Raw genomic sequence first — 26,730 nt, 5'->3', positions numbered from 1 at the left:
CAAATTATTTTCCTTACAGGATTCTACATAACTATTTTAAAGTAACCAATCAAATTCACGTTGTCAGCGCCACCAATGATTGGACTAAACAAGATTTTGCCCCACCACTTAGCATTGTAGTTGCACACCCCTGTGTACATTGTACATGTATTCTGTGTATTTTGTGTTTCCCAAAAAAAATATCAAGGAGACGTCACTTAAGGACATTCTTCTTCTTTATGAATAATGTACAAGGTGTACAACAGAACGAGAAGGGTTTAACCTGTCAACTACAGATTATATTAATCAAAAGCAACATGAAAATAAGTATAATTTTAAAATATTAATAACAAGTAATAGTGATAGTAATAACAGCAATAATAATATGTTAAATAGCAATATTTTTCCAAGAATTATGATAAATTAATTATTTTCTAGTACTTTAGAATAAAATATTAATCAGAATTATTGTATGTTTTGTTTATTAATTATTATGTTATTGTTACTATATCTTGAACAAACAATTAGCTCTTATTCATTTTAATTATCATATATTAAAGCCATTTTTATACATTCGGATAATCTAAAGAAGTTTAAATATTGGTTGCATATATGTTAGAAAAAGATATCTAAAGAAGGATAGTTGCAGAGAGAAACAAAGAACCAAAAACGAATTTTAGATCAAACAAAAACTGTTGTGCGTGAAAAGTGTCGTTTTGGATGTTGGTTAATTTTTTATCTATAAACATTTTAATTTTAACCTTTATTGTGTAAATCATAAGTTAAGTTATTTAAAATGGATAAAGGTAAAGATGAAGTTGGTAGATTTTTAAATGTGATAACTGGTTGTGATACAGGAGATGGAAACGTCTGCAATGGGAGCATTCATAATAAACAAATAGCCAATAGTGATGAAAGGGACGCTCTTGGCAGGCCAGGGTATGTTATTGTCTTATATTAAGTAAAGATATTTTTATCGTGCATTTCGTTTCTAAAATAACAATATTTCTTTGTATTGCATGTAATTCGTATATACTCATTTGTAGTAATTTATATGTTTGAAGAATAATAAATAGAGTTATTTGAAAATTATATTACATATTTGTATATGAACATAGTTGAATTTATGGTTTTCGAGCTCTGTAAGGTTTATTTTTAATAAAACATTTTTCTTTTTAAATATTTTAAATATTCAATATATTACTTGTTATAAAAATATCTTATATATAGATTGGTTTATAGAAATACTTTTAAAACTTTTCAATTTTCAAGTATTAGTTGTAGATTAAATATATAGGTGCTCTTATAAATAATGAACGTCAAAAGTAGTAAAGTAATACAATGTTAGTACCTAGGACGTTTCTTTTACGATGGATGTTAATATATGTATAAAAGTGTAGTTTTTGCAAATTGTTGTAGGACGTCCTACAATGGGTACACAGCCAGAATGCCTGTATCTAAAGATGCACCTTACTATAATATGGCGCATCCACGAAGAGGTATTGCTATCATATTTAACCATGAGATATTTGAATATGGTTCGCTAAAACCACGTTCAGGAACCATGGAAGATGCCAACAAATTACAAGCATGTTTGAAAAATTTGGATTTCGATGTTTTTATGTATAAGGATCTAAAAAAAGATGACATCGAAAAAATTATAGAAGACGGTGAGTTATTTTTTGATTTTTTAAAAATTAATAATTGTTGGTTATTGTGAGCTTTTAATTTATTGGAAGAAGCTGTCGTTCGTCGAAACTTTGTATTTACCTTTTTTAATTTTAAATGCATTTTTAGAGTTTATTCTCAATATTATTAGTATTATTATATAGGAGTATAATCCGGTTTAGTATTGTTTATAATATAATCATAGGTTCTTTGTCCTTTTCATTATGTGAAATTGGGAACCATATCGGGTAAATCCGGAGGTCATCCTAGTGTGATCGTATATTGTTTTAATATACATTATTATACTTTCTATCTTATAGTGAATTTATTGGGCTTTTTAACCAGTAAATAGTAAGACAGATAATCTCAATAGCTGTATCGCACAGTGATTGATTAACTTTATGAAATTGTGTACCTTAATATGTGCTGATTATGAAAAATATAAAGAAAAAATAGACGATATTGTCCTAACGGGACGGGGAATAAGATAGATTGTTTAATAATTGGTGGAATTTCCCATCCAACTTTTTATCTCGTAAAGTAGGTAGCCACCTATTCCAAACGGCCACAAAGACCAGATTATTGAATCAAGCGTGCTGTAAGCGTAAATTGGGAAGTTTTATCAATATTATTAATCGAAGCACAATAACTTGTCAGGATAGACGTTTTTAATTAAATGGAACAAATATAAATTAACTAGTAATAAATAGGTAAAAAAACCAACACTAAATAAAACGGTATTGGAACGAAAGCGGTATCATTTTCAATGATACCGCTTTCGACTCGGACAATGAAGTAAGTTGCATCTACCTGAAAAATTCCCGGAGAGTTTAGTAAAATACCACGTTAAATGAATTGTGAAAAACGGTGGCGACGCAACTTATTCTTGATATGCGGGGATTATTAAAAGGTCACTTGGTGTCAAATCAGGGGTGTAAGGAGGGGGACCGATCATTTCGACTTTTTGGTCAGTTAAACACATTTGGCTCGTCTTGGAAGAGTTATACAGTGGATTGTTTTGTTTGGGGTTCATACGCATAGATCCAAGATTTATCACCTGTGTAAATATTATACGCAGCTTTTGATGCTCCGCGATTGTGTTCATTGTTGACCATTTCTTACCTCAAGCGTTCATGTTTTTGGGCTTTTATGAAATTATACAAGATCTAACGTGAATAAATATTTTTGACAGCTAAATGTTCATGTAATATATTATTAACGCTCTTCATACCAATACTCAGTGCAAATAATCTAAATTTGCTCAGAATCGATTTGTCGATAGTGACTGTAATTGAAGTAATAACTTTAAAAAGAATACTAGAACTTTTGTAGAATTGAAATATTTCAGGTACACTAACCATATGTCTGGAATACTTATTCATTTCAATTCTAGAAAAAAATAGGTTAGAATATTGAAGAATATCAAGTAAAAATTCTATCAGTATAACACTTGGTAAGAAAATTAATAAGTGCAAGTAATAACTGTAAAAAGTACCAAATAATAGCACAAATTGTTGAAATTTATTATTATTATTTATTATTGAAATTACATGCCCTATATTTGCTTTCAAATAAAAATTGTATTGATGGCAAACCTACCCAAAAATTTAATAATATTAATGATAATTGAATAATATAATAAGGTACAGATTACAAATGTATTTGATCAACCAAAATATTTATTTTACATTGTTATAGTAAATATGGTACAAAAAATGGTTCAAATTTTATACATTTTATGAAGGATGTTAGATTATCATAAACTCTTAGCAGCTTTGTGTGTAAATTTGCTATTTGTGTAAATAAAATACCCAAATTGTAATTTTAAAGTTTATTAAAATATCTTTATAGTACTTTACAAGATCTGTGTTCAGGCATTTTTTAACCTATTGAGTTTGCCTATGAATTTTTATACTAGATTCCTGTTTAGTTTCTTTTACTTTACTTAACTCCAGTTACTACATTTGGGTTCATACGTCATCTGGAAGTATTGTTAGAAATGTTTAAAATTTCTGTTGGTCATAACACACCTACCAGGTAGTACAACTTAATAAAATCACATTATTCAATCATATATGTATAAATTACCCCTAACCTAATGAAGTATATGCCATCAAACTATTTGATGCACAAGAAACCAAATGTTTTTATAATATAACCATGATGGGATTTGATTGACACTTGCCGAAGGCTTGAATTTAATTAACATTTTTCCTTGTATTTTGAGAATATATAATCGTTCGTGAATGTGCAGTGAGTTCAGTTAGAATCCCATACACCACATATAAAGTATATCACATTATATTAAATATTATTAGGTACTCACATATAGAATAAACAAAACAAATGAGATCTAACCTCAAATGCTATTAACAGTGTGTTATTTACCTCGGTACACATTTCTCTTAGTAGAGTTTTTGTCGATTTATAATTAAATTAGGGAACCTCACACCATCAGTACATATTAGAATTAAAATTACACTTTTTCAAACACCAATTTTTTTCCCAAATCAATTTTTTTTATAGAAATAACTTTGGTTCCGGATAGAATAAATACGTAGAATTGTCATAAAGTTTTTCAAAAATAATCACCTACCCTATTTCACGAATAGGTATCGCCTATTGGTGAAATAGGCCTACCAAACTTCATGCCAGCACCAACAGTCCAAATAAAAGACTTGTTCAAGGTTATTTAACTATCAGTAAAGGCGAATTTATTTGCGGCAAATTGTTATTTAAAGGTATTACTATTAAGATTATTTAAAATAATTGTTTTTTATTACAGTTATTCTTGTTATTGCTCAACAACCGCAAAAAGTATAACAAAATAACTACGCAGATACGTATATCTATTGCCCAATAACGACAACACCGGAACTAGTATAAGTTTTAAACAATTAAAATATCAGTCCAAACAAGTAGATTCAAATAAGTAATCTTATTTAATAATTCGTTAATAATAACACCAATAATGTCAATTTCTGTATTTGGTAAACGTTCGGTACATCCGGACAACCTTAAAATCACGGTTTTTTATTTTATTTAATTTATTAATTTTTCACAATTATATTTATATTATAATATTTATTGATTATTTAATTTTTTAATTTAATTAAATTAGATAATAAGAATTACGTGTTTTATTAATTTTTTTATAACAGTATCCCTATCTCAGAACACGTTATCTTTGTTATATGTTTTGGATTAAGGTTTATTTATCCAAGTTAAATGTTAACTTGCAGATAAACATTGCAAATCTTCTTGGAAACGTATGGTGACGAAAAGGGCTTTAGAAATACGACATATTACTAATAGGCATTATGACTGACTTTGAATCGCACTGTTATATTCTAATGCAATTACTGTTAAATTAAAACTAGCTTTGGGAACTACCGATTGAAAACAGTCCAAACAGTCGATAGTAAAAAAACTAGTAACTGAAAATAGTAATTACTATTTCCATTTTTTCCATTTGTGATGTCAGACGAAGATGTAGGAATTCTTGTCTGTATAAATTGTGAGACAGGAAAGGATGGAGATAATTGCTTGGAGCAGTTAATTCTAAAGGTTCTATATTTTCCAAGGGTAGTATAAGACGTCTAATAGACAATTTTGTAAATTTTTTCCCCATTTACTTGTTAAAATCCCGGAAATCATAGAGAATATAAGAAAATGTATTTATTACAGATAGTTAATATACTTTATTCGCCTCTTTACCGTTAATATTTTTGAAAGAAATTTAACAACTTCTAATACAAAAACTTCTTCGAATCTTTTGGAATTGATGCAATTTCTGAAATCCTTGGAACCTAATATTAGTTTTCAAGATTTTAGGAAAAAAGTTTTGACAAACAAAAGGCTTGAACAAAAATCGTGAAAGTTTATCAAAAAAAAATTACTTATTATACCAGCCCAAAGTATTACCTATTATGCCAGTCAAAAGTATCTTACTATTTATCATTTACAATTTAATTTTTTTGCCCTTCGAAAATAGCGTTCCAAAATGCTACTATATTAATTTACAATATATAGTTATTCACAAGCAAACTAAAAAAAAACATAAAGCCCCATATATTACATATAAATCTATATAAGCACAAAGGCGCGTTACTTTCAAGGTCGATTGTTACAAACTGGCTGGCTACAAAATTTCTTTCTAGCGAGCATTCTTTTGAGATCTTCTGAGAATTCACAAACTAATGATCCAACAGCTGTCAAATTTATACACGCACCTTTTCAGGCTTAGAACTAACTAAAAAAACATATGGATTTAATTCTAGTAGCGCCATCTATGTGTCACGCCGGGGACTTCTCAATTGTCCTGTTGCATAAACCCAGCTGTTCCTGATCCGGCCAAGCCGGTTTAGATATCGTGAAAATAATTTCAATTTCAAAAAATCCTCCTAAGGGCATATTGTTAAAGGGTTAAGGTTTGACAATAAAAAAACCGATATTTTCAAATTTTTAGACTAGAATCGCCGTTAATATCGTCTATAAAAATGTAAATGATTTCCAATCAATAGTATTAAGTCTTATTTTAGTATTTTTTACCATATATATACTATACCATATTATTAGCATATATTTTATACCATATTATTAGCGTATACGGCTAATGACAAATGTAAATAAAATAAAAATAAAAGTTACTAAATCATTTTGTAAGTTCATGGTGTTATTTTATTTGTCAAAATTATCACTTATCAATGCAACTACAGCAGAATGTTTATGATTATGAGTATTTTCGATCATCTTGGAACCGGTTAAACAGGAAACTAATATATTCTTTCAAATGTTGGCTTCTAACTACTGTTAGATTACACGCTAATGTAGATAAGCTTATCTTTGGTGATTTTTTATGTTTATGTCATTTTAAAAACTTTAATTTTTGATATATACCTTAAAATAGTACAGAAATTATATTCGATCATATGACAATAATACAGCCAGTTGTCGGCTTTCAGGTAAAAATCGATTTATTTGCGAAGATAGGATTGATTATGTGTTACACACAAATGGTTTAAATCGCATGACCTAAGGGGTCAGTTTTAATCACTACAACAGGAAAATAAAATGTCATAAGAATAAGATTTTGTTCGAAAAGCTTTCATTAATTCTAAAAGGTTTAAAGCTGCCCCACAATGATGAATATTCTTAAGCCCAAAGCTATAATAACCCCAAACTTTCATCAGTCAAACTTTGTAATTTAAATACTTATAGAATTTTATGGAAACGCTAATTAATTCTTGAATATCCGCCTTGTTGGATGGAAGATACCGGGAACGACTCTGAAAAATACGTGGACATTGTCCGAGACAGCTGCGACCTATCGCCACCTTCGGCGACATTTAGTGAAAAATGTATTGACATAAATACAGCGGCGTATAAAGTATACGGTATACATAGCCCCAACATAGAGTACGAGGGTCACTATTTATATTTCGGGAATTGGCAACACTGTTATCATGTGAGTCCATCTGACGGTTCTATCGTAAAGTTTGACAGTTTTGATGATATACGTACTCAGAACATTTTGTCGCACGGACGCTATTTGTTTATTTTATATTAAGTTTCGTCTCGGCAAAAAATAGAACTGAACCGTGAGCGATTTTTACGATTTTTGACGTGGATTATCACAACCAACTAAATTTGACTTTTGGCGAAGAGGCTCCGTCAAAAACCACCCGGTATCGCTGGTTTAATGAATACAATTATGGTCGTAATTCGCTGTCCGACGAGTTTCGTGAAGGTCGTCCAAAATCAGCTGTTGTACCAGAAAACATCAATGCTCCGAAATGTTTAAGCAAGATCGTCATATCGCCTATTTTCGCGTTAGATCCTGCACAATTTGACAATCGTTCAAAAAAAGGCTCGTGTCGTTTGGTGTAAAGAAATGCTTAAACAATTCAATCGCAGCGCTGTGAATGACGTTTATAAAATCATGACAGGTGACGAATCATGGATATATTCGTATGAGCCCGCAGCAGTCTAATGAGTAAGCAGCAGTCTACTGTATGGGTTTTCCAAGATGAACCACATCCACCAAAAGTTGTTCGCGCACGAAATACTTCAAAGAAAATGCTGGCCTGTTTCTTCGGGAAAACTGGTCATATTGCAACAGTGCCTCTAGAAGATCGTAGAACAATAAATTCTGATTGGTACACAACCATTTGTTTGCCAGAAGTGTTCGGTGAAATAAGGAAAACAAACAAGAGACGCCGGATTGTTGTTCATCATGAAAATGCGAGCTCTCAAACAAGAGACTATTTGACCACTCAAAACATCGAATTGATGGGTCATACGCCGTACAGCCCTGATTTGGCACCCAATGACTTCTTTTTGTTCCCATCCGTGAAGAATAAACTGGTCAACGATTTTCATCACCCGAAGAAGCTATTGAACGTTCAAAAATCATATTTTGAAGATACCTTCATTCGGAATGGAATAAATGCTTTGAAAATTGGTTTAAGCGTATGCAAAAGTGTATCGATCATCGTGGCGAGTACTTTGAAAAACAATAAAAATATATTCGCAGCTTAACTATTTGTTTTTTCCTATTCCCGAAATATAAATAGTGACCCTCGTATTCTATAGAGTGTTAACTTAATACATACAATTGTAGAATTGTTTTGTTTGGTCTTAGCAGAGAAGGCCATTCATTACACTGGATTTGATTGGTTAGTTTAAATTACTATTACAGGTATCTGTAAAGAAAATATTTTATATTATGCTTTTGTTGTGATGGAATTTCATTGATTGGGAATTTTATTCGGTATCATTTTATCGGCCAATAAAATTAATCAAAATAGCCTTTAGGGCGTTTACCCATTTTCATATATCTTTAGTGCTATCAATTTAAATAAGACATATTTATCATTAATAAGATTATCGCTCTTGAAATATTTGTTTATTTTGTTTGTTACGTTGTTAACGGTTTTTTTTTAAATAAAATATTTATTATTTAAATAACGGTCGTTAATGTAAACATTTTGATAACGTGAACTATAATTTGTTTCAGTTCACATTAACAAACGTCTATTTTATTATTATTTATAATATTTATAACAATTTATTCTTTAAAAATATCCGAAAATATTGATGTCATAACCACGATACTAATTATTAGTATGACACCTATTAAGTCCATCATTTGATGTAAATAACGAACCAACACGAATATAATATACGGACCAAAAATATACTATATATACATTTTTAGTATTTACAACAGATGGTGTTACTGTTGATGCCTCATTGATAGGTTTGACTTTCAGTACGTGCCTTTTGGCCAAAGTGTGAAGATTATTTGTTTTCAGTGCATTGAAAACGTCTGAATTTGTAACGAGTAAATAACTTTTGCGGCATGTTTTATTTTTCTACTTCAATTTAAAGGAAAAGGTGACTAAAGGTCATCGAATGCTCTGTGAAACTTATGAAAACCACGCTTACACCAACATGTAAATGGTTTCGGCGTTTTAAGAGTGGTTATTTTGAATATTATTTTGAAGAAGAATATGCAGAATTTTTGAGAATAATACAAGAAAGCATTTAAAATCTCTTGAAAATGCTTCGATATTTTGTGCTCTATGAATTGAAGCCAGGGGACATTGAAAGGTAAAAGGTAATGTGTGGAATTCTGCTTCAACGGCAATATCACAAAGAACTCATAGAGAATGCCTGGTCATGCATCAACCATGGCTATGTCAACCAAGCTAATGCTCTCTATTTGGTGGGATCAGCTTGGAGTGGTATATGAGTTGCTAAATCTAATGAAACTATCAATGGAGATCGATATCGTCTACAATTAATGCATTTATGCCGAGCACTGTGCGAAAAAAACGACTGAAATACGAGCAAAGACACAAGAATGGTATTCTTCAGCATGACAACACTCGACCACATATTGCAAAATCAGTGCGAATATATAAAATGTGAAGTTCTATTCCATCCGTTGTATTCTCTAGACCTTGCTTCTTCTGATTTATACTTTGAATAAAATACATTGTACCGATTTTTCATGATAAAGCCTCAAATAAAAAAAAAACTCTTGTAAACTAATGTTTAGGCCTAATAGAAATAATAATAAACGACAAATAGTTATTACGATTCTTTGTCGTTATTTTATTTTAAACTCTACATTAATTTCCAACATGTTGGAGTTTTAACTGCCAAAAAAACAATCGACGATAGAGAACCGTCGGTATTCCAAACACGCAAATGTTTTCCCAAAGCAAACTGCATAACTAACGTTTGAAATCAAATGTGAATTCTAATTATGTATCTGAGCGTACGCTGTAGCCACCTAAATTTATCTTATGGTCCTTTTTTATATCAACAGTGTGAAGAAATAGAGACTCGATCTGTCATATAGACGGTTTAAAAACAATTATATACATGATATATAGTCTATTCAAATTCAATATAGTCAATTCAAAATAGCAGTTACACGGGAAACGTCGCAATGTTGCCGCAGCTATTCTGAGTTTATAACATATAACAAAATTTTAATATAAATAAAATAATTGAACAAATATTTTATTAAATATAATTTATTTTAACATTATAGTACATCAAATACATTTATTATCGAAGAACTTAAAACTACATTACTACGTTAAATTAATTTTACAGCCACAATACTTTATAGGTTAGAGTTGTTTTATTATATATACATTAAGCTTTTTTTCACACTAGTATCGGTAGGGTTCTAGCGGCGTTTTTGTATGTAGTGATATCCTTGTAAAGTCATTATGATATTACTATATTTCTCTTTAGTTTGTCCTGTTACTATCCGTATACATTTCTTGATAAGACTACATTTAATCACTGCATCCCCCTTAATGCATTTGCCATATCTGCAAGACAGTTAGTGTTATTTCTCTACTTATACATGTTAACCAAACGTTCATGTATATTCTGAAGGATAACACACATGCTCATAAAGTTTTCACACTTTATTACAATTCCCTACAATTAAAGTATATTAATTGTATACTGACCTTCAGTGGTTTCCTCTTTCATCACCCTGTCTTGGTAATCGTCAGCATTGAATCAAAAACCAAGATTCATAAAGTTTTATTCAATCACAGTCACTTTCAAAAATACTAGTAAAGTTAATAACCAAGCTGTTTATTTCCAATTTATTAAAAACTTGCTCAAAATTCTACCATTTGTCAATTTCTTCTTCAATGTGTCTGATCGAGCTCATACAAATGAAGGTGTTATTTTCAACAATGCCTCTTTCCATAAATCCAGACTTTGCATAATGCATTGATGCATTATGTTATGACTAACAAAACCTAATCGATAGTTATTCCAACGTTTACCTTTCTCCATGAACCTTTGTTGTCTTTACACTATATTTATTAACTATATTTATCTTGCCATGACCTTGAGGAAGTTCATGTATGAACGGATGTTCTACATCTCTCAAATAGCTGTATATCTTTTACATTACTGTTGTATACATCTTGTATATTTGATCTCTGAAACACCAAGCTTGATTCGTCACCTGTTTCTCATAAACACGGTTTCTTTTTAGCGAGTTTAAGATTGATTGTTTTTTATTTTTTGAGATATTTTAGTGACGGTTTCCGTAGTAATATACAGTGCAGCTGCAAGGTGCAAAAAACATTACATGTTCGAACTTCTCTAACAGCATTCTATCTCTTTTTAAATAGAATAAAATGACAAGGAAATTTTCTGATTGTAAAACGAATTTACAACTTTAGACGGACATATATTGACACTCGTGTCACTGCTATTTTGAATTGACTGTATTTGTATTATTTTGTTCGATAAATATTAGAAATACAATTTCTACATTAAATACATATTAATACCATTAAAGATATACTCTTAAGATCATTTTTCAAAATTTAAATTATTTTCAGGCTCTAGTTATTATAATCACATAGCATCTATAGTCCTCCCAATAAAATAGCCAATTCAGGTTGTAAGTGACGTCGAATAAAGGTTGTAACAACATAAAATTGGTTTTAAACTCGAAGCGGATTTTCCTTCTCATTTTACCCTAGCTAAAAAGATACAAAATGCTATCTGATGCTTACGAACATCTAACCAAATAAATTTATAAAATTCGATTTGTGTTGGTAGTGGTCATTGCCCTGTTGTCAAATTTCTACACAATTTTTCAAAGAAATAATCATAATAATTCGAGGTTAGAAACCCGCAAACGTTGTAGACCAAAAGTCCAATTTAATGCGGCAAAATTGCGACGACATGACTCACATGACATCTAAAGTAAAGTTGTTGAATTTTGGTGTGAGCTTTTCTCTTGTTTCGTACATATTGTCAAAGTAAAGTAAAATAAAATCAAACATTTCTTTTTGCCAATTTACGGCTTTTTTAGCAGTTCTGAATTTTTTAAAATGGTATAATTACTACTATGATACCCTAGAAGAATGTATAGAGAAAAAGCTCCCATAAATATTTAAGAAAATCGGTTCAGTGGAACTTGAGTTATCACGTTAACCGTTTCAAAAAAATTTTATAAGTATTTCTTCTGTTTATATTATATATACATGGCATGTAGAAAATCACTTCATTAAGCAATCTTCTGTATAAAATATTATCTTAATTAATTAGTCTTATTCTAATGCTTATTCTAAACTCTACATATGTCCAGTAATCAGATCAGATGGTGTTAAACGTTTTAGTCTACGCACTTCACTATCACGTCGCATATTTAGCTGATTAGCGAGTACATTGGGATGCACTGACACTCTTTCGAAGTACTTCACACAAACACGTTGGATTACACTCGTTATAGGTTCTAGAGGAATATCGCGTTGTATCACTTTATTTGAAATATAGTACGGAGCATCAACAATGGCACGCAACACCTTATTTTGGAACCGTTGAATGATGGATATATTAGATTTGCTAGCGGTACCCCATAGTTGAATTCCATATGTCCAAATGGGCTTGAGTATAGACTCATACAGCAATACCTTGTTATCTAATGATAACTTGGATTTGCGCCCAATGAGCCAATACATTTGATATAATTTTAGTCCTAGTTGTTTCCGTTTAGAGAGTATGTGCTTCTTCCAGGTTAGGCGTCGATCTAAATGCATACCAAGATATTTAACATGGTCTGCTTGGGGGAGTTGGCGATGATTGATATTTACTGGTGGACATATTCTTCTACGCAGGGTAAACGTTATATGCGTGGATTTTGATTCATTGGCTTTAATGCGCCATGTCTTCAACCATAATTGTATTTGCTCCAGGTGGGTTTGTAGGTTTATTGATGCTGTGACTGGATCTTCATGGGATGCTAAGATTGCTGTATCGTCTGCATATGTTGCCACAGTAGTTATTTTTGTGGTGGGCAGATCAGCCGTATACAGAAGATACAGTACTGGACCCAGTACACTACCTTGCGGAACTCCTGAATATATGGGATTTAATTCGGTATGTTCATCGCCTTGATTTACAATAAAATGTCTGTCAGTGAGATACGATTTTAGGAGCTGATAGTCCGGATGAGGGAGAAGTTTCTTTAGTTTAACCTGCAAGCCCGTATGCCATACTTTGTCAAAAGCCTGAGATATGTCTAGGAAAGCAGCCGAACAATATCTTTTGGCATTTAGGTCAGCGTTTATTTGGTTTACAAGTCTATGCACTTGTTCTATAGTCCCATGCTTATTGCGAAAGCCAAACTGATGTTCTGGAATAATTTTTCTTTTTTCTATTATATAGTTTAGTTTTTTTATGTATAACTTCTCGAAAACTTTCGAGATTATTGGTAATAAACTTATAGGTCGGTAGGAGGTCACATCTTCTGGTATTTTTCCTGGTTTAAGTATCATTAATATTTTAGCTACTTTCCAGATACTAGGGAAGTAATTAATTCGTAGCATAGCATTAAATATATATGTTAATAGTTTTATAGCCTTTTCTGATAGTTCTTTTAAAATTTTGCCAGTAATTAAGTCATAACCAGGAGCTTTTTTAATATTAATCTCTCTCATTATTGTATGTTTAACTTTTTTGACCGTTAATTTCTCGTGCGGTAAATCCATTTGAAATGGCGAATCTAGAAAGCTAGTAATTTTATTTTCGTCATCTTTATGTAGCTGAGACTGGAAAGGTTTAAAAACATTTTTTAAGTGTTTTGAGAAAATGTCGGCCTTCTCTTTATTGCTTCTCGCCCAATTATTTTCACTTGTTTTAATAGGTGGGTTATGCTGCTGGGATCTCCTAAGCTTTTTTGTTGCTTTCCACAACGAATAGTCTGTAGCCTCAGTTGATGTCAAGTTTTCTAGGTATTCTTGAATGCCTTGGTTCTGTTCGATTTGGATTAGATCTCTCAGCTCTTTTATGGCCCTATTAAATTTTCTTTTATTCTCTTCAGTCCTTTGCTGTTGCCAATTTCGTCGTAACTTTCTTTTTTCTGCTATCTTTTTCTGTATTGTACATGATATATGTGTATTTTTTCTTGGAAATGTTTCAATGTTGGGAGTCGCGGAATATGCTGCCTCCTGTATATTTTTTGTAAGATTTATTGCTGCTATTTCTATATCCATTTCAGTTTGTAACGGTAAGTTTAGAGAGATATTTTGGTCTAAGTTTTCTCTAAATGAGGGCCAGTTAGTTCTATTATTGCACAGAGAAGGGGGTTTATCTTTGATGGTAATTTTTGAAGAAATTGTTACTATTATTGGTGAATGATCAGAAGACAGGTCGAAACATGATTCTGCCTGACACTTTTTTGGATCAATATTTTTTGTAATACAGAAATCTATTGTGTCTGGTTTTTTATTTCTGTCTGAAGGCCAATATGTTGGTTCACCAGTAGAGATATGTTGTAAGTTATCTATCCTTATGGCTTTGAGCAGTTCTCTACCTTTTGAGGTTATTATTCTTGAACCCCACATTAAATGTTTTGCATTATAATCTCCTCCTGCTATAAATCTATTACCTAGCGTACGGAAGAATTCTTGAAATTGTTCTGCCTTGTTGTTATGTTTGGGTGGGCAATAAATCGCAGAAATTGTTAATGGTCCATGGGCTTCCTCTATGGTTATACTGGTGGCTTGCAGGTAGTCTTTGCGGAATTTTTCTTTTTCGAAATGCTTTATATCATCTCGAATTATTATGGCTGTACCTCCATGTGCTTTATCATCAGGGTGATTTGTATGATAAAGCTTATATTTAGGAACTTTCAAATAATTTTTGTCCGTAAAGTGTGTTTCGGAAACCAACATAACATCAATATTTTGTTCAATTACGAACATTTTTAGTTCCCTGGCATGTTGTTGGAGCCCATTGGCATTCCAGACGGCGATTTTGTAGCTATTGGTTTCAGGCATTAGGCATCATTTGATCCATTAGTTTGGCCATTATATTTTCTAATCTTGAGATGTTGCTAGTTTCAGTAGGTTGAGATATTGTCTCTCGTTTTTGTGCTGAACCATTTTCAACTATTTGGGCATAAGTTATGTCTGGTTGACTTGTTCTGGTGGGTAGTGGTAGATTGGTAGTAGTGGATTGTTTTTGTTGATGCCTTTTTTCCCTTAAGGCAGGATAGAGTTTCTGCTGTAGTTGCTTGTGAACTGCGCAACCCTTGTAGTTCGCTGGATGATTTCCGTTACAGTTGACACATTTCACTTTTTCCTCGCGAACTTTACGAGTACAATCTCCTGTCTTATGTTCTCCTGCACATTTTACGCATCTATATGATTTGCGACAGTAAGTCTTTGTGTGCCCGTGCGCTTGACACCTTGTGCATTGTGGTATAATTCTTTTTATATGTGGTGGTTCGCATTTAATAATATTATTTTCCAATTTGGTGATTTCATACACCGCCTTATTGTTTCCATTAGGTTTTATGTCTATATAAAACATAGGCAGAGGTTTTTTTGTCGTGTGATGTCGTATATTGTGAATATTTACGACCTCGTGGCCTTTTTCAGCTAGTGCTACCTTGATGGTGTTAAAGTCCGTCCCGTGATGTAATCCTTTTAATACGAATTTAAATGTTCTCTCGGATTTTGGCCTGAATGTATGGTATTGGGTGTTTCTTTCATCTAATTCTTTTATAAGAACTTTAAAGTGATCCGCTTCGAACAATTGGATTTTAATTGTTTCATAGCTCACTGTTTTAATTGTGTAGTTCGTAGTAATGGTTTTTAATAAATCATGGATGTTTTTTATTATTCCTACCTTATAGACTGTTATTGGTGGTGGTTTGGGAACAACTTTTTCAGGGCTTGGTTGTATGTTCTCTTCAATTTCTTCCGACAGGTTGCTAAAACTGTTTTTTGTCTCTATCGGTTTCTGCAACCAATAGTCACTGATTCTTGTTTGTTTCCTCGCGATTTCTTCTTCTGGACTTCTCAATCGTTTTTTGTTAACGACTGTAGTCCATTCTGATGGTGGAGTTTGCGTTATTGCTGTTTGTTCTAATCTTATATCAAAGTGTGCAGGTGATTTGGTTGAATCGCTATTGTTTGCCATTTTTTAATTTTTAATATTTTATTTAATTTACTTCCAGAGGATAAAAAAAATAAAATAAATACATTGTTTATTTCACGCACTTCATTTTTCACTTACGTTATTTTAGCACTAGTTTTTTACTATAAATACAATAAATGGATTTCAAAAGGACTGTTGTAAAATAAGATGAAATTATTTTAAAAACTAATCAAAATGAGATGCAGTCCTTTTGTCTGGTCACGTAAACACGTATTCACTACACTTTAGGTCCACTGAGAGACGGATAGCCGCATCTGTTATGCGTTTTTAACACTCAATTAAATAACCGTAATAAAATACTGGGTTTTTTTAAAGAAAGGTATCTTTTTATAGCTTGGACCGTATTGAAAATACGTCTTCACCCTACGAAGGTTGGAACTGAACTAAATTTTCAGGTAAAATGACGCCGAATTATGTGCCGTGTGACTAAAACAATTTAAATTTTGAAATATCCTCCTAAAGATATATTCTCAAAAGGTTGAGCTTCGAAAATATAAAAAATAACGATTTTTCCAAATTTCTAAAATATAGTATAATTATCGTCTGTCTTCAAGACGAAAACGGTATTCTTTAGTCAACCGATTGAATGTTGAAAACTAACCGAAAACTGCACGTCTAATCGACAGGTGCATATTATTCACGCTTACTCATCAGAATGGTGAGTTGGGTTCAATTTCTTTCTTTTTTTTCTTCGAACATGTTTTTATCGAAGTGATTCATCAAATGTTTATCGTCTTAAGATGGAACCTTATAATTTTGTTAACCCGTAAAACTCTTACAATTAGATTACCTGATAGACATTAACGGATGGCTCTTTGTTGAAATTGTTTTCTCCTTATAATTGTTTGACAAATACCTTAAAAGAATAAGAATTTAACAGGTCAATTGAAAAGTCCCCGGCCTACCATAGTAAAACACATTGTTTTGCCAAAATTAGTTTTCTTGTATTCAACATAATTCCATTTAAGGGTGATACACTCATTATAGCGACTCTCCAACTTTTCGATACCACTTTTGTAGTACGATTTGTTCTTTGCTTCAAAATTGGCCTTAGTTTCGTCGATCACCTCTTTTCGAAAATTTCTTCCCAGTGAGCATTCTTTTGAGATCTGAGAACAGGAAATAGTCGCTGGGGGTCAGATCTGAAGAATACGATGGATGAGGAAGCAATTCGAAGCCCAATTCATAGATTTTTGACACGGTGCATTGTCTTGGTGAAGCAGTTTCTTTTTCTTCAAATGCGGCCGTTTTTCGGCGATTTCGTCATTCAAACGGTCCAATAACGCTATGTAATAGTCGCTGTTGATGGTCCTTCCTTTTTCAAGGTAGTCAATGAAAATTATTCCATGCACATCCCAAAATACCGACGCCATAACCTTGCTAGCTGACTGTTGCGTTTTCCCACGCTTTGGAGGGGGTTGATCGTGTGATGTCCACTCGGATGACTGTCGTTGGACTTCGGAGTAAAATGATGGAGCCATGTTTCATCCATTATCACATATCGACGCAAAAACTCGGGTTTATTACGCTTGATCATATTCAAACACTGTTCCGAATCATCAACTCGTCGTTGTTTTTGGACAAAAGTGAGCTCGCGCGGCACCCACTTTACACAGAGCTTTCTCATACCCAAATATTCGTGATTAGTATGATGTACACGTTCAGTTGATATCTTTAGAGTGTCTGCTATTTCATTCATTTTCAATTTACGGTCATTCAAAATCATTTTGTGGGTTATTTAAATGTTTTCGTCGGTAGAACTTCTTTTGGGCGTCCACTGCGTTCATCGTCTTCGGTGCTCATTTCGGCATGTCTAAATTTAGCATACCAAGCTTTGATGGTTGATTTTCCTGGTGCAGTGTCCGGAAACTTGGCATCAAGCCAAGTTTTTGCGTCAACTGTATTTTTTCCCTTCAAAAAGCAATATTTTATCAACACGCGAAATTTCATTTTATCCATTTTCTTCACAATAACAAAAATTGATAACAAACTAATGATCTGACTGATGTCAAATTTATACACGCATCTTTTGAAGGTTAGGGCTAACTAAAAACATCTGGATTTTATTCTAATAGCGCCATCTATTTGCCAGCCCGGTGACTTTTCAATTGACCTGCTATATAGTCAGTAGCCTTCCAGTAAAACAGTATGATGTTGAATATACTGCGAAAGAATGCAGAATGCGAAAAGAGAAGATGTGTGTGCAAAATTTTATTTGTGTTGGTACTGTTTTCAAATATCAGATAAAAATGTTCAAAGCGCTAGTGATAATGATGAGAGGTTACAAACTGGCAAGAATCCAAAATTTTTAGTTAATGCAGCAACATTGTGATATGCTGACGTCATAAATTTGGAGCAATAAATAGGAAAACAGGCACTAAATAGAGATGTCAACTATAGTGACAACAAACAAAACAAAAAATAGGTGAAGATTTACGTTATCAAAAAATAGGTGAGGGAGAAGTGTGTCAAATTGTCACGTAAAAAATAAACAACCTCTGCTTGTAATTAATTTGATAGTTAATAAATATTTTGCCAGTTAATGCCGAGGATTGTGGTTAGGAGTCCACGTTAAGCAGTAGATCCGGTCCAGATAAACCTTAGTTGGTAAAAAAATACCCTAAAATATTTTTAAAAAAGCTGCAAATAAATTAATCATTCAGCGCAGTTATATATTATCACCAGCCATTACTATATAAACCACTTAAGAAAAAATAATCTAAAATAACAAATTACCAATTGTGTTTATTAGCTAAGTAGGGGTTTACAAGTACAACATCAATAGATTGTTGTCTTTTTAGCGAATATAAGATAAGATTGTATTTAATACCACAGTATGTCGTTATGTATCTTAATTATTCCATGTAAATTACCAAAAATAATATCAAATTTCTTCCGGTATATATAAGTGATAACATTTTAACTTCTACTTTCTATACTTTTTATTACTAAGAATTGACCTGAATTGAAAGTATAGTATTTTTCATTTATTTTTTGCTCATTTACTAGTTGCTAGTGATTTTCACATCTGTGTGAAGGAAATTAAAGTATTTAATAATTAGAAATTTAGCTTAACAGCTTAAAAGGATTGCATTAAAATTCAGATTTCATAATTCCTGATGATTTAAAATGTCTCTATTTTACTAATTTATGACAAAATATTACTGAATAATAGTACCTAAGCCCTGGACTCAAACTTCTCTATGACGCAAAATTAAAAATTCATCATATTTCTATAGCATTTTCTTTCTCTTAGTTCATCTTTTGGGCTCCCTATTATTGCCTGAAATTGAACGGAAGCAACCCCTGAGAGGTTTACGTCTTCCTATTTAATTAGGATAAATACTAACCATAAGGTAAATTTAAAAAAAAAACAGGATTTCACAGTATTTTGAAACTTAGTCGTTTATTAATTTTCATCGCCGAATTTATAATTTTTGTTAATATCACATAACCACCCTATAAGAAGAAAACTATTATCTGAAATTAATAACATTATTGTTGCTTTTTATTATATATTTCATAGTATCAATAATAGATGTCAACGGATTCAGGTATTGTCGTTATTAAAGGTTGCCAATGAATCGATTCTATAAGACAATTTTAAAAATCATCTTTCTAATATCTTCCTAAGAATACTAACAACAGTACATGTACATATAGTCTATTCTAAGTTTAATTGTATATGCGTCATCAAGATGTTTATTGTGTTGCCTGCCGCAATTTGTAAATTCGTATTAGAATCAGACAATATTTTCCGTCTCATTTCATTCCTGTTAAAAAGAGGCACAATACTGTCTGATTAGTTCGAACACAAACGAATTAACCTGTCAAAGTCTTCCAGTTGTCATATGCAAAATTCTTAAGCAATAGTGATAAGATGTTGTAACTGTTGTGGATGTCTAATTAACTGTAGTTTTTAAGATGTACTATAATGATAAAGTAAATTATATTTGATTATATATATATATATATATATATATATATATATATATATATATATATATATATATATATATATATTTGTAAGAATTTTGTTGTATGTCAAAGCCAAACAGAACTAAAACTCAGAGTTGATGCGGCAACATTGCAACGTTTTGACGTCACAAATATCGATGACGCATATACAAATAAACTTTGAATAGACTGTATTTTTTTATTATTAATAACAATGAAACACACCCGTTTAATTTTTTTAACTCTTATTTTCTTTAGCGTCAAAAATGGACCATTCTAACCACGATTGCATTCTAGTTGTGACATTAACACATGGCGAAGCTGATATTGTCTACGCTAAAGACAAACCATATAAAACCCAAAGTCTATGGTCCACGTTCACCGCTGATAAATGTCCGACTTTAGCAGGTCAGATTAATTATTTTGTGATTATTTTTATCTATTTTGTCTCTATCTTATTTTTGTATTTATTATTTTTTTCTTTTTAGGAAAACCAAAGATGTTTTTCTTTCAAGCTTGTCAAGGAGATAATTTGGATCCGGGAGTTGATTTGCATCGAGATGCTAATCGCACTGAAACAGACGGTGAACGGCACGAGTCTTACAGAATACCTACACATGCTGATTTTTTAATTGTATATTCCACAGCTAATGGTATTGTTTACATAATAATTTTATATTGGACATAACACTTTGCTTTTAATTATTTTTTTATATATTTATAATTTTTGCAAATTAATACTTTAAGATACACCAATTCTAAATTAACAACAATACTGGACATTGTGTATCAATTTTTTATATATATATATATATATATATATATTTAATATTAAATGATTTGCATATGCTATTTCAGGTTTCTTCTCTTGGAGAAATACTACCAAAGGTTCTTGGTTCATTCAAGCATTATGTGAAGAATTATCAGAAAATGCATTCAAACTGGACCTAATGACCCTACTAACATTTGTATCGAGAAAAGTCGCTACAGAATTTGAGAGTAATGTTCCGGGCAATATACAAATGCATGGCCAAAAGCAAATACCCTGTATTATAAGCCAGTTGACCAGGCTCATTAAGTTTCAGAAATCTAAGTTTTTACCAGGTCCTAGCAATTTTGTATAGAGGAATCTTTTAATATATAATTTTGAAACAGGTATTGCAAAAACAAAAATCCAACATATAATTATTTGTCATTAATTTTAAAATATCATAATTATATTTAAAATTGTTAAATATATAGCTTTTTGGTAAATGTGAGAGGGTGCAATAAAATATTCTCACTACCATGGGTTATTATCATGTGGTGAATCGACGGAACATCTTCTCATATTACGGAATTTTATCACATAAATATCACTAGTTTTTATTAAGCTTTGTAAGGGAGGAGTGTATATATTTTACAAAATATTACAATGGATTTTTTTATTGGGTCACTACTAAGAAAAGTTACCAAGTACAAGCTAGTCCAGTACAATTTATTTAATATAAATTGTTAAATGCTCTGTAACTTTAATTAATTTGAATTTCACTTATCTTTTAACAATATCAATAACTTTTAATTTTTTTGACCTAATAAAAATATGCCATATCTCCGATTACTTGAAAACAATTTTTATTCACCTCAAAATAAAATAATTTTTATATATTTGTTTACATGGCAATTGCTTACGTTTGTTATAGTTCCTATTCTGTTAATGCACTTTTATTTTTTTACTATTAGCATTCTTTTTAAACTAAATATCACTGCCGCAAATATCTCACAAAAATCTAAATACATATGAAATTTTTTTTAATACACTTATATATCTAATTGAGTATATAACTAATGGTACAAAATTTAAAACAGAGCCTTAGTACTGTTTAGTTCAGCAAAATGAACTGTCTGATAATTATCATTAATCTATTACATAAAGTGTAAAGAAGACTTACCAGTGACAACTATTTCATAAGCCATTTGTTGTGCCATTGTCTTTCAATGTGGTGTCCAATGGGCATTTTTGGATGTTTTTTATATGTATATTTATAAATTCATGGACAAGAATAGGAAATATATACATCTTTTTTGTATATTCTTAATAGCCAGTTGTATGGTAGATTTAAGACCTTTTTTTGATATATAATGTGATCATATTTATGTGTAATATACCTAGGTAACTAATGTTTAAAAAAGCTGCTATTATAGTTTTGAATTTAGCAATATTTTTATATAAATGTGTAGTAAAACGGCCAATTAGAAATCTAGGTATATCGTTTATATATTTATATTGATGTTATTTTTATGCCATAGGTTAACTTTTGCTCATTTTTGATAAATATTTGGTATACTGTAATTCTTTAGATAAATAAAGTATTTTCTATAAACTATTTAGTATTTTCATATTAATTTGCGTGGCATACGACGGTGTATTATTTGATTCCACCACCGAATAATCACATAACTGACTGCATTGGAATTTGTTATATCACAACAGGATAATAAACAAAACGATATGGTCAATTCATATGTTCAGCATTAGCAATTATATTCCATCATGACAATGTAATGATTAATCGTATTTATATAAAATATAACCACTTACTTGGATTTAGAAAAGAAATTTAGTTAACCCACAGTTTAAGAAAGATATATGCAAAAAATAAGACACCTTTCGGCTCACTTGTCTGTAAAATTTTAATTCAAATATAATAAAAACAAACAATAACATTTAATATATAAAATAAAGAATAAATATTTTTAAAAAATTGTAAATTAGTAAATGATATACAATTTTTAACTAAATCTATGTTAAAAAGATCAACACCAAGTAAGGACGTAAACGATTCTATGAAGCACCCTATTAACTCTTTTATAGTATTCCTTTAAGGTAAAGGATATTGTTAATAATGTATTGTAATTAGGCGCAAGGTCACCCAGGAAGAAAATGTACAATGAACAGCAGATTGTTTTATTAAGCTACCGGTAATATATATATAGCTTTATTTTATCCTATTTGGTCAAGTTAAAAAAATATTTTATATGAGACTAGAGTAGTATATTTTATTGTACACTAGAGTTTATATGTTTTTTATACTTGAACTCACAAGCTAAATTTAAATTCAAATATAGTAAATAATAAATTCAATCCTTAAATTATAATTTATTAAAATAAATATTAAAAGTTATAATACAATGTCTAAATTTTATAGATAATAAAAAAGTACGTTTCCATAGAGATAGGATATAACAAAAAAATGTAAGACATAATTTAAAAATTAATATAGAATCTTATATAAATGTGACTGCAACAAATTTATATATGTCTGAACGTTATTCCATAAAATATTGGAGAACCAATATGCTTGACATAGGCCTGACAGAGTGAAACATCCCTAAATCTATTTTTGTTTCCTTTTCTAACATATGTGCTTAAATAAGGATGTATGTCAATATCCAATCACAACTGTTAACTTCAGCAGATGTCAACTAATAATATCCCGCCCTTTTTTTCGTTAACCGTTTTTGCCGGTTAATCTCCAAATAGTTATTTTCCCGCCGTATTTCGTGTTTGGCCTCTTTAGCGGTCGGTTGGGTTTACTCATTTTTGGTCTAAGTTTTAACACTAGAAGTTTTCAAAATGTCTGGCCGTGGTAAAGGAGGAAAAGCTAAAGCAAAGCAGAAGACTCGTTCCAGTAGGGCAGGATTACAATTTCCAGTAGGCCGTGTCCATCGTCTCTTGAGAAAAGGTAGATTTTCAACCAAAATTTCAAATAAACACCCAAACCGTTGACACATAATAGTTTTAGCGACAAACTGTTAAAATTTGATTGTATTATTGTTTATGTCTTCCTTATTTTGTATGCTTTCAGGCAACTATGCAGAACGTGTTGGTGGTGGAGCTCCAGTATATTTAGCAGCTGTAATGGAATATTTAGCTGCTGAAGTTCTAGAATTGGCAGGAAATGCTGCCAGAGACAATAAGAAGACTAGAATTATCCCAAGGTATATTTAGAATATTTGATAATTTAGGAATGGGCTCATTTCCAATGATCCTTTTTTAGACATTTACAACTGGCTATAAGAAATGACGAAGAGTTGAACAAACTCTTATCTGGAGTTACGATTGCTCAAGGAGGTGTATTGCCCAACATTCAAGCAGTTTTGCTGCCAAAGAAAACTGGGTCTGGATCAAGTGGTGCGGGCAAAACTCAATCTCAAGATTATTAATATATTTGTCATGTATTACTTTGTTTAAGTTAGTGTTTCATCTTGATAAGAGAGTTTTTTTTGTTAGTCCGTTATGATTGTGTCATATTCTTCAGACAACCATATTTTGTAAGTTATGTTTCAAATAAAAAGTGTTCAATATTATACTTTATGTAAAATCATTTAATTTGAAATATACTCTAATTTATAAACATATTAAGTTATCTTGATATCTGGAAAAAATCATATCCAGGTCCTTTCAAGTATTGGCTGCTTAAAAAAATTTGATATTTTAATATATCTGACTGTTTTTGTGGAATATATACAAACAAGTAATTATCTAACCAGTAAGAGCATTGAACTGAGCAATTCGTTACCTGAGATAGTCTTACTATTAGCTCTAAATATTATTTATTCAAGAGGACTGTTATAACACTATTTGGCACTTTACATAATATATTGATTTATACATTGATCTAAGTGTATTAAAGACATTAAGGGGGTATATCTGTAAAAAATGTACATTTGGTATTTAAGTTGGACAAGTGTAAAGGTAAATTTGGTATGTAGTACAAAGATTAGAGGGTAGATCCATTTTGAGTTAAAGTTTATTTATATCAATCAATTGTCAAATAGTTTAAATGATAAAATATTTTATATTTTAAAACAGATAAAATATATATATTTTTTTTTTAATTATCCATAATTACTTTTGTACAAATCTTCACGTTCATCATGCTAATTGAGCGTTGTTCAACTATGAATATAATTAAAAACTTGATAACCTTGGCAACCGTTTTATAAAAGAAAAAAAAACACAAAGATATATAAGAAATCCCATCCAAATGAACGTGTTATTTTGCGAGAACATCTTGGACAGAATAGATCAACCATACACAAAATGACTTCTTTGTCTTTGTTTGTTTTTGTTACGTCAGCTTTTTTTGCCATTTGCCCAATAGTTCAAGCTGAAGACAATACATTAGCAAAAGATATGAATTATCAATTGCTCAGCGGAGATTTAATGCCACTAGTAGGATGTAAGTAGTAATTCTTTATAAACGAATCTTAAGAATTTATAACTAATCTAAATACAGTTACTTTAACATTTTTAACAATTAATTAATTCCATTCACTTTAAGAATATGAAAGTTGATGTTGATAGTGTTTAATGTTTGGGATGCGTGTAATTAATGTTGGTCCAATTAATAATTCGTTTTAAACAACAACTCATATTATAACTTATATTATTTTTTTATAGTTGGAACTTATCAAATCCAAGGATATGAATTAATTAGAGATGTTCTTGATAAAGCTTTAGCAGCAGGGTATCGTCTGATAGGTATAACAAGCAATAATTAATTTTGCTAGTGTTATAAATATATTATATACCAATTTACAGACACTGCCAAAGTATATAGAAATGAAGAAGAAATTGGTAGGGCCTTAAAAGAGTTACTACCAAAATATAACTTAACTCGTAAGGATATTTGGATCACAACAAAATTATGTGTGTATTTTCCCTTTTATATTGTATTTTAATTATTTATCCATATTAATTTGTTAGCGCCTGATGATCAAGGAGAAGGGGCTTATAGGGCTCTTCAAGAATCTGTTCGCAAGTTAAATACTGGTTATGTTGATTTATATTTAATACATTGGCCGGGAGCTTTTAAAGTAAAGGCTTCAAATTTAAATAATTCAAGGTATATTATTGACAATTATTTTTGTTTATACTTAAATTTTGGTTTGGTACAGATTAAGAGATGAAAGTTGGAAGTTAATGGTACAAGGTGTTAAAAATGGATTGACTAAAAACATAGGTGTGTCAAATTATCTTGTAAGGCATTTAAAGGAATTATTAGCTAATGATCATGGAATTAAACCAGCAGTAAACCAGGTATAGCTTATTTTATATCACATGTTAACTGTATATGGCAATAAGTATATAATCATGTAGGTTGAGTGGCATCCACATTATCATCCACAGGACCTATTGGACTATTGTCGTCAAAATGGCATTTTACTTCAAGCATACTCGTCGTTAGGTGGATCAGGAAATCCAGACTTAATTAAGGACAATAAAGTTGTTGAAATCGCGACAAAATTGGGTAAAACTCCAGCACAAGTGCTACTACGTTGGGCACTCCAACAAAACCTGGGTATTATTCCAAAAGCCAGATCTAAGCAGCATATTGATGATAACATTAATCTTAATTTCGTAATTCCACAAGAAGATATGCAAACATTAAATAACTTTTCTTTAAATAAATATGCCTGGGACCCAGAAACAATTGCTTAAATTTGTACTTGTAACTTAAGTTATTTTAGTAATTTTGTTTTTTATTGTTTTTTAAGAAATACATATATTTAGCTACAGGTTTTATGTTTGATTAATAGCAAAGTATATTTGCAGGACAGTTATTTAGTATTGGA

At 30.9% G+C, this 26,730-nt stretch overlaps 3 protein-coding genes across 4 annotated transcripts; all 3 read left to right on the top strand.

Annotated features, from left to right (window-relative positions):
* The first annotated feature begins 593 nt into the window (after positions 1 to 593).
* Positions 594 to 22,475, top strand: LOC143198812 (caspase-1). 2 transcript variants are annotated; one of them, XM_076408318.1, is made up of 6 exons: positions 617 to 785; positions 837 to 918; positions 1,399 to 1,649; positions 20,368 to 20,517; positions 20,598 to 20,762; positions 20,968 to 22,475. In XM_076408318.1, exons 1-6 carry the CDS (start codon positions 776 to 778, stop codon positions 21,231 to 21,233), a joined length of 924 nt encoding a protein of 307 aa, XP_076264433.1. In that variant the 5' UTR covers positions 617 to 775; the 3' UTR covers positions 21,234 to 22,475. The 2 variants fall into 2 exon arrangements, with proteins under 2 accessions (XP_076264432.1, XP_076264433.1); XM_076408317.1 differs by having other exon boundaries at positions 594 to 918.
* Positions 22,476 to 23,597: 1,122 nt separating this feature from the next.
* LOC143198824 (histone H2A) lies at positions 23,598 to 24,459 on the top strand. Its single transcript, XM_076408334.1, has 3 exons — positions 23,598 to 23,834; positions 23,958 to 24,090; positions 24,150 to 24,459. The coding sequence occupies exons 1-3, from the start codon at positions 23,726 to 23,728 to the stop codon at positions 24,313 to 24,315; spliced, it is 408 nt and encodes a 135-aa protein (XP_076264449.1). The 5' UTR covers positions 23,598 to 23,725; the 3' UTR covers positions 24,316 to 24,459.
* Positions 24,460 to 24,890: 431 nt separating this feature from the next.
* On the top strand, positions 24,891 to 26,673 carry LOC143198813 (glyoxal reductase). The gene is made up of 6 exons (XM_076408319.1): positions 24,891 to 25,334; positions 25,556 to 25,636; positions 25,697 to 25,804; positions 25,862 to 26,000; positions 26,053 to 26,194; positions 26,255 to 26,673. The coding sequence occupies exons 1-6, from the start codon at positions 25,196 to 25,198 to the stop codon at positions 26,594 to 26,596; spliced, it is 951 nt and encodes a 316-aa protein (XP_076264434.1). The 5' UTR covers positions 24,891 to 25,195; the 3' UTR covers positions 26,597 to 26,673.
* Positions 26,674 to 26,730: the final 57 nt, after the last annotated feature.

The sequence above is a fragment of the Rhynchophorus ferrugineus genome, unplaced genomic scaffold (genome assembly GCF_030347505.1).
Source record: "Rhynchophorus ferrugineus isolate W39M unplaced genomic scaffold, kcgeb_rfMv2 rfM6, whole genome shotgun sequence".
Taxonomy (NCBI): domain Eukaryota; kingdom Metazoa; phylum Arthropoda; class Insecta; order Coleoptera; family Curculionidae; genus Rhynchophorus; species Rhynchophorus ferrugineus.
Note: the sequence above shows the minus strand (reverse complement) of the source record. Positions and strands in the feature narration are given on the sequence as shown.